The sequence below is a fragment of the Trachurus japonicus genome, unplaced genomic scaffold (genome assembly GCF_045865225.1).
Source record: "Trachurus japonicus isolate A0001 unplaced genomic scaffold, Traja_1.0 AP031015.1".
NCBI lineage: Eukaryota > Metazoa > Chordata > Actinopteri > Carangiformes > Carangidae > Trachurus > Trachurus japonicus.
Window position 1 is genome coordinate 1 of NW_028221148.1, and position 8,545 is coordinate 8,545.

An 8,545-nucleotide genomic window follows, 5' to 3' on the forward strand; every position below is an offset into this window, starting at 1 on the left:
ATAATTATGTAACATTACGACACATGAAGCAAATACTTGGAACAACTTGCTTTTGAAATCACTCCGCCCAGCAGCCTTGTCTGAAATGTATCGGTTACGCATTGCCTCGAAAACAACTCCATCTCGTAATGTTACATTATTATTATCTCATAGCGTGGTGAATGTGCAGGTCACTCACAACTTGTCCACCAGAGCGTTTTGGAGTTGTCGGATTGTGTACTTGATGAGTTTGATGAGGGAAATGTGGACATATTATGCACCTCTGTCTCTCCGCCGCCGATCTCGAAAAAATAAGCATCGACAATTAAAGTTAATGAATCCACTGCTATCACTATAGGGATTATGGCAATAGGCCAATTTGCCAAAATGTTGAACAATCCCTTTAATAAGCCTCTAAAAATGAATAATTATTATGTCCATTTTGTCAGCGTCCTTGTTGTTTACCTGTGTAGTTCACCAGCTTATTTCCTCTTCCACATTGGCAGCTAAAGCAGGTGTAAATGCAGATATCAGACATGGGTAACTTCTAATAGAACATGTAAACAGACAGTCAAGAAAAATCGGATATAGGCAAATATTCAGAATTGGGCATCGAGACCTGTAGTGTAAAGACAGCCTAACTCATGATGAGCTGTAGCTTTAATCTGCTGCTCTATGAACATGAACCAACAACCGATTGTTGCATTTCCAGTCTGCAACCTCAACAGGACTACTAATGTGTTTGTGTATGTTACCTGACAGCACACTGCAGTCGTAAGACCCGAACCCTGGGAAGCAAACACAACCCCACTCTGAGCACTGTCCGTTCCCGTTGCACAGATTGGGACACTTGAGGACGGCCAGGACGTCCTGGTGGTCTTCCTGTCTCCTGCTCTGCTCCACCAGCCTCCTCTCACACTCGTTCTCCAGCAGCGGCAGCGTAGCGTTCAGCCACGACCGCTCGTCCTTCAGCTGCAGGTCGCTGACGCACATAGCCACCGCGTGGCTGACCAGCGACTCCTCCAGGAGGCGCCCGCAGCCCACCGCGATGCTGGAGAGCGCCACGGTCTGCCGGCACTGATCCTGGGCCTGCTGCTCGCTGAGGCCGGAAGGCGTGGGCCACGTTGGGGAGGAGTCCGGCTGAACCGCGGCTTCGTGGTCCTCTGGGAAGAAGTAGGTAAAACCCTCTAAGTCAGACTGACTGAGGCTTTGATGTGGGGAGTTGGAGATGTAGCGGTGGGTCTGGCGCCTGCCCCTGCGCCCGTCCCCGGAGGCTCTCCGGCTGAAGCCTTTTCCCCGCGGCTGAGCATCGACGCCTTGATCCTGGGTGTTTTGGGCGGACTGACCCGGGGGCAGCGGCTGTCTTTCGTTTCCTCCGAGCAGCTCCACGGAGCCGATGTACTCGGCCGTGACATCCAGAGCGGGGATGACGCTGACGAGATGCACGTTGCCATAGTGAGAGCAGGTGGAGTCGGAGGGGCCGACGGGTCGAGATCGGATCCTGGGGGACGCGGGGCGGAGGTCTGGCTGACAGGTGCAGTACTTGCGTGGGCTCGGCGTGTCCGGATGTGGCGGTGTGGTGTCAAACAGGCTGGTGCCTGGAGGGAGTCTGACGGAGGAAGACAAAAAGAGGAAGACGTCCGTGAAGAAGAATGAGATACTTTCAAATAATCACATTAAACACATGGATCGTTGTCTTCTGCTCGGACCGACCGCCATTCAGAGATGAAGGCGTGGAGATCCTCCAGCGTGGCGCCCCCTGCTGAGTGGAAGTCATTGTGTGACTGTCCGTCGTAGGTCCCGCACAGACCCTCAGTGTGGCTCCAGTCTGAACTGGGGGCTCTCAGCGTCAGACTCATTCCCCAGTTAGACACGTCTGCACGGACAGATGCTCCAGATGTGAAGGTCATCTGCAAACACAACAGCAACAAGAGTTTGTCATAGAATAAACTAAGGCTGAACTAGCACCTTCTTTTAGCTCAGCAGTAAAACTGGAGACCACCTCAATTTTAAGTCTTGGCTTCAGTCATATCTGCATTGTTTCATATATATTTCCTTTCTTACATTAACCTCAGTATTAATTCATGTTTCTTTCTGAAAGTGCGCTGAAAGTTAGTGGCCATGCAAAAATTGTGTTTCCCACAAAAATCTACTGATAATGGTGATTGAATAATGATGGATGATCTTAGTTAAAATATGATAATGTAAAAAAAAAAATACACACGCACACAAACTAAAGCACTGTCAAAACGAAGCAATTTCATGAAATAAAATCATATTTTTGACATGTGTCAGACTGTCACAATTATTACATAATTGCCTGATCGCAACTATTTGAACTGACCGCAATTATTTTGTATAATCATTAATAGTTTACATTCATCTGTGTAGAAACAGTTGGATGAAACTAACAAAAATGTCATATTTCATCACTGTTTCCACATCGTTTTCCACCGTTTGAGGTCTGACTGGTCGTCTTTTAATGACATCATCAAGTTGCGCCCCCTTCTTCTGCTACCACATTTCAATGAGCATCTGTTGACATTAGCATCATGGAGTTAGTTTCAAAGCCCCAAAATGGCTCCTCTTCTTCATAAGGTGTATTATATAAAACTATGTTTAGGCTTTTACTGTAATAATAGCATAAAATGATCATAAAAAGACAATTAAATTGTTAATCGCAATTATTTGTCTGGGAACTCATCGTCAAATAAAATGTCATGACAGTGACAGCACTACGTCAGACACATGTTCACTCACAGTGACTTTGCGTCCCTGGTAGGACTCTGTGATCCGGATGCCGCTCTTGCTCAAGTCCCTGTTCTTCACAGACAGGTGTGGCTTGGTTTCACCCATTTCCCCGTTGCACATGTCAAAGGCGACGACATCGCCACCGTCTCTCACCGCGAAGCCGCACACGCACGAGGCGGCATGCACCAAGCTGCCGCACTCCCACTGACGGACGTGGACCTCAAACGGCCACAGGCTGCTCTTATACAGAACAAAGGTGCCTATCTGGTAGCTCTCATAGCGCCTGTGAGAAAAGTCAAGACAAATATTAATAGAATATTTTCCCTCCTGTTCCTGAGTGTAGTGTTAGATCATTAGAAATCAATGTAAAATAGTGTAAAAATAGAGACAATTCATCATTTAATGAAAGTTGTTCTATTGCAGCTAAACAAATCATAGTGTATATTCACATTATCTAGTTAGCTGAATAAGAGAGTGAAGTACCTGCCATCAAATGTGATGATGTGAGGGTCAGTGAAGGAGTAGCAGTAGGCTGAGGGTACGTCCTTCACTGTTATCTAGAAACGACAATTCAATTAAAGTTAAATAAATACAGAATACAGAATTAGACACAAAAACAGTTTGATCTTTTTACCTCAACAGATTCTGGTGAGTATCCATTCCAGAGAAAATTTTGTGTGATGATGGGCTTGAGAGACACCTGAGTTGTCCTGTTGCCATCTTTGACAAAGTCAGTGATGGGACTGAAGTGGATCAGAGCTCGGCTACAAACCCCGTCCCTGCAGGGGCTGCGGGACAGACCCACCACACAGGAGGACAGAGACAGATCTGCACCCAATGAAACCTCCTCTGAAACACAAATTACATTATGATAAAACTGCAGTTGAAGTTCTACAGTAGTTTTACTAAACCATATGTCTGCTGTCTGCTGTTATCCAGCATATATTGATCATTGATTATTAAGATTGCAAGTTTGGCAGTTTCTCACCTTGACTGCTAGTGCTGAGCTGCAGGGACAGAGAGCACTCTTCTGTGGAGGAGGAGGAGGAGTCTTCCAGACATGGGACAGGAATTGTACTCTCAACCACCAGCTCATACAGTCTCCCATCCTCTGATACGCTGCTCACTTCTGGTCTTAGCTGCACATTAAACAGGAGTGGTCATCCCTCTTTATACATAGAACTTTTTGCAATTGACAAACAGTCTTTCAACATCAAGTGGCCCTAATACAATATACTTAAACTTAGAGTGAAAATTTCCACACGGACACTTGTGGAAACACAAACAAATGACCCCTCACAGCTCCATAAAATACAGCCATAGCATACACAGCATACACAAAGAAGTAACATTTAGATGTACCCTGATCCCAGCAAAAAACTCCTGACTTTCCACTGAAGCACCACGGATGTTGGGCGAGTCCAGGAAGAAACTGGAGCTGGAACAGTAAATCTGAGAGGGAGAGAGAGACAGAGAGGGGTTTTATTTTTCATTCTTTTACTCTTACCTTTTTATTTTTACTATAATATAATTTGTTCTCATATCTTTATCATGGTTAATATGATGTACAACCTGCTTACAATACTGAACATAAAAAAGGTCATGCATGTAAAGTGAATATAAAAATAAATTTGAGGGGAAAAAAAGAGAGAGAGAAATGGATCACATACATCTAGCAGACATAAGGGGAAAAATCCTGGATGTATAAAGTTTATTGGTTCAGGTTATAGGTCCAGGTCACGCACATGATCAGCAGACAGTAAAAGAAAACGACATGTTGACATATCTCAATAATAGCTTCAGTCTCTGCTGCCACATATTTGATTTACAGTATGTCTCATTTCCAAAAGCATGGAAAGTCACTTGTCACAGGAATGCTGTACTGACATTTAGTCAGAAAACAGTCACTGATATTAGCTTTCATTTTTCTGATCTCTGTTTTTTCCAGACTCTAATTTTAATGTTATCACCTTGACTTTTACATCTTGACTGTTCTCTCCAACAAATATTTCCAATATATTGGAAATGTCAAAATAATAAAAAGGGAAAATAATATTGACACTGTTGAAGCTAGATGGTATTTTGAAGCTGTGAAGGTTTTATTGTCGCAATATTAGCCTATTAAAGAAATGGCTTACCATTTATTTTGGCACTGGCCCATTGTCCAAAGACTGTGGATGTATATTGTAACTTTATCCCAATGTTGATACTGATCTGAGGATGTAGCCTACTGTTTGGGCTCTTTGACTCAAACAACAAAGAAAAATCCAACCTCATCATTCTGATGGCGAAATTTCATATTCATAAATGTAAATTTATACTAAGAAAACTGTCATGTTCGTGTTCCAAGGATGAGGCCGTGTTGATAGCAAGTAACTTAGTTTAATGTCTCACGTTCTCAACAACATACATGTGGCTTCATGCAGTCTTGCTCTATTCAGTTATATGGTACGGTAAGCTGACTACTAACCAGTACTGCCGCCTAGCGGTCAAACATGTGATAACATCCAATCATAACATCCCCCCTTTTCTAAGGTAAAATGCAATAACATGAATCATCACATTAGCTGTGTCTGTTATTTCAACCATTTCACATTCAGCATAACTCTGCAACACATAAGCAGTATAAACAGTTTATATCAGATTGCATAACTCATATCTAAGCCCAAGCTAGACCATTTAGAACACATTCACAACATCAATCAATATACATTTTGTTCAGTCCGGGCCAGAAAACCGTGTCTTTGCCCTCCTTTTGCACTTTTCGATGCCGAGATGGCCTTCATGTATCCTGTGCAACATGTCCATTCTCAAAGCCTGTGGAATAACAATCCTGCCCTTTTTCAACAGCAGACCATCCACAGTACTAAGCTCACCTCTGACATGGTAAAATTGTGGACACGAACCAGCTGGCCATCCCTCATCCATGTTCTTCATGACATGCTGTAGCTCAGCATCCTTTGCTGTAGCCTCCGCTATTTGTCTTGACTTTGTGTCAGACACAGGCAGTGTAGCCGACACCATGTTCACATGACACTGTATGTCTTCGTCTGTTTCACTCACACTGTCGCCTGTAGTTGCTCTGGATAGGGCATCAGCAAGGACTAGGTGTTTACCTGGAGTATATATCAGTTCAAAATCATACCTTTGCATCTTCATCATTAACCGCTGAATCCGTGGAGACATTTCATTCAGATTCTTTTTGATGATGGCGACCAGCGGTCGATGATCAGTTTCGACTGTGAAAGACGGCAGGCCGTACACGTAGCTATGAAACCGCTCCAAACCATACGCCAGTCCCAAACATTCTTTTTCGATCTGAGCGTATCGGCATTCAGTTTTTGTCATAGCCCGAGATGCATAGGCTACCGGTTTCCAGTGCTCACCCTCAGCCTGGAGTAGAACGGCACCAATACCATCTTTGGAAGCATCTGTAGACACTTTTATCCTCTTCGTGTGGTCATAAAATGCCAACACAGGTGCTGTGCTCAGTGTGTCCTTGAGTTTTTGCCACTCATGCTCATGTTTCACTGTCCATTTAAACTCACAGTCCCTGTGCAGAAGCTCTCGTATGCATGATGTCTTTGCTGTCAGATTGGGAATGAATTTACCTATGAAATTCACCATCCCCATGATGCGTAGCACCCCTGTCTTGTCTGTGGGCCTTGGCATGTTCTGTATTGCATGTATTTTGTCTTTATCTGGTTGGACACCACGTGCAGACAGCTTGTCTCCCAGGAAGAGGACCTCTTGAACGCCAAACTCACATTTACTCTTGTTGAGTTTCAGTCCATACTTCTGTATGCGTTCCATAACTCTGTTCAGCCTCTCGTTGTGCTCTTGGGCTGTGGACCCCCATATGATGATGTCATCAATGTAGACTCGAACTCCATCCAAGCCCTCGATGATCTGCTCCATCGCTCTGTGAAATATTTCAGGTGCTGACTTGATTCCAAAAGGCAGTCTGAGAAAGCAGTGTCTGCCGAAGGGCGTATTAAAGGTACAGTGCTACTGGTATTAAAGGTACAGTGCTACTGGTGCTGCTTTCATCCAGTTTCAGCTGCCAGAAGCCTTGTGAGGCGTCAAGCTTTGTGAAGTAGTTGGCACCTGACATTTCACTGATGATCTCTTCACGTTTAGGTATTTGATAATGTTCACGCTTTATGCTCTCATTTAAGTCTTTAGGGTCCATACATATTCTCAACTCACCATTCTTTTTCTTTGTGATGACCAGTGAGTTGACCCAGTCTGTAGGCTCATTAACCTTTTTGATCACCCCAGCATGATCATTCTGTCGAGTTCTTTCTTTAGGCAGTCTTTCAGTGGCGCCGGAACTCTGCGTGCTGCATGCACAACTGGTTGGGCTCCTTCTTTCAACTGTATTTTATATGTGAAGGGCAAAACACCAAAACCCTTGAAAACATCTGAAAAGTTCTGAACAATTGTGTCCATAGAGTCATTTGTTGGGTTTATGGTTGGGATGATGCGATACACTCTTTTCACAAGCCCCAGTTCTTCACAGGCTCTGTCACCCAGAAGTGATTCACGTCCCTCATTCACAACAAAGAAGAATAGGTGGTGCACTTTTCCTTTAACTGTGACACTCAACCTGCATGTGCCCAAACATTTGATTGGCCGCCCATTGTAGTCTTTCAGTCCAGATTCTTTTCTTTTTATTTGTGGCTTATTTTTCATTGCCTTCACATCACACATGCTTATGAGATTTGCTTTCGCACCAGTGTCCAATCTCATGGTGACTACAGTCCCATTTATCATTAGAGGAGCTATCCACTTATCTTCTCTAGTGACATCATTTACGTTGTCTGGTTTATTTATTTGTTCACTTTCACAATTCACCATTCCAACAAAGAACGTGTCACTTAGATCAGGCTCGTCTATTAAGTTTACAGTTTTTTCTTTTTTCCACTCTTTCCGTTTGGAGAAGCATTGTTTAGCAAAATGATTCTTGCCTTGGCAAGTGGAGCATTGCTTACCAAACGCTAGACACTGTCTAGGCTTGTGCTGTGAGCCGCAGCGCTTGCAGTTTATCATCACGTCCTCCTGCTGTGCAGGCCGGGTCTGTGTGCGCCGTCTCCGCTGATACGACACTGCTCCAACCGCTGCCGCGCTGTCGCTCTGCGCCGAGGCGACTGCAGACATCTCGCTGAACGTCCTCACGTGCCTTTGGGACAGCTCACTGGCCTGGCAGATCTTAATGGCTCCTGCCAGCGTCAGCTCCATCTCCCGTAGTAGCCTCTCTCTGACCTTTTTATCCTCCACGCCGAAGACGATCTGGTCCCGGATCATGGAGTCCGTCAGCGTCGCAAAGTTGCAGGACTGCGCCTTTAGCCGCAAGTCCGTCAGGAAGCTATCGAAGGGCTCATGTTGCCGCTGTGTACGAGACTGAAACACGTACCTCTCGTACGTCTCGTTCTTCTTCGGAGAACAGTGAGCATCAAACTTACTAAGCACTACATCCAACTTCTCATTATCTTCAGGACTGTCAAACACGAACGTGTTAAATACTTCTATGGCCTGTGGCCCTGCTATCGTTAGCAGCAGCGCTACCTTTCTTGCCTCTGGCTTCGCCTCGAGTCCCGTAGCCGCAACATACAGGTGAAACTGCTGTTTGAAGGTGCGCCAGTTCTCGTCGAGTTGATAGCAAGTAGGCTAACTTAGTTTAATGTCTCACGTTCTCAACAACATACATGTGGCTTCATGCAGTCTTGCTCTATTCAGTTATGGTACGGTAAGCTGACTACTAACCAGTACTGCCGCCTAGCGGTCAAACATGTGATAACATCCAATCATAACA

General features: G+C 44.7%; 1 protein-coding gene across 1 annotated transcript; it reads right to left on the reverse strand.

The window, feature by feature from the left end:
• Nucleotides 1–699: 699 nt before the first annotated feature.
• Nucleotides 700–8,073, reverse strand: LOC146959849 (von Willebrand factor D and EGF domain-containing protein-like; the record flags this gene model as incomplete). Its single annotated transcript, XM_085772845.1, has 8 exons — nt 700–1,588; nt 1,693–1,889; nt 2,740–3,013; nt 3,214–3,287; nt 3,365–3,579; nt 3,719–3,869; nt 4,093–4,182; nt 7,996–8,073. Coding segments are annotated over 8 exons (1,968 nt in total), but the record flags the coding sequence as incomplete, so codon positions are not given.
• Between the last annotated feature and the right edge of the window lie 472 nt (nt 8,074–8,545).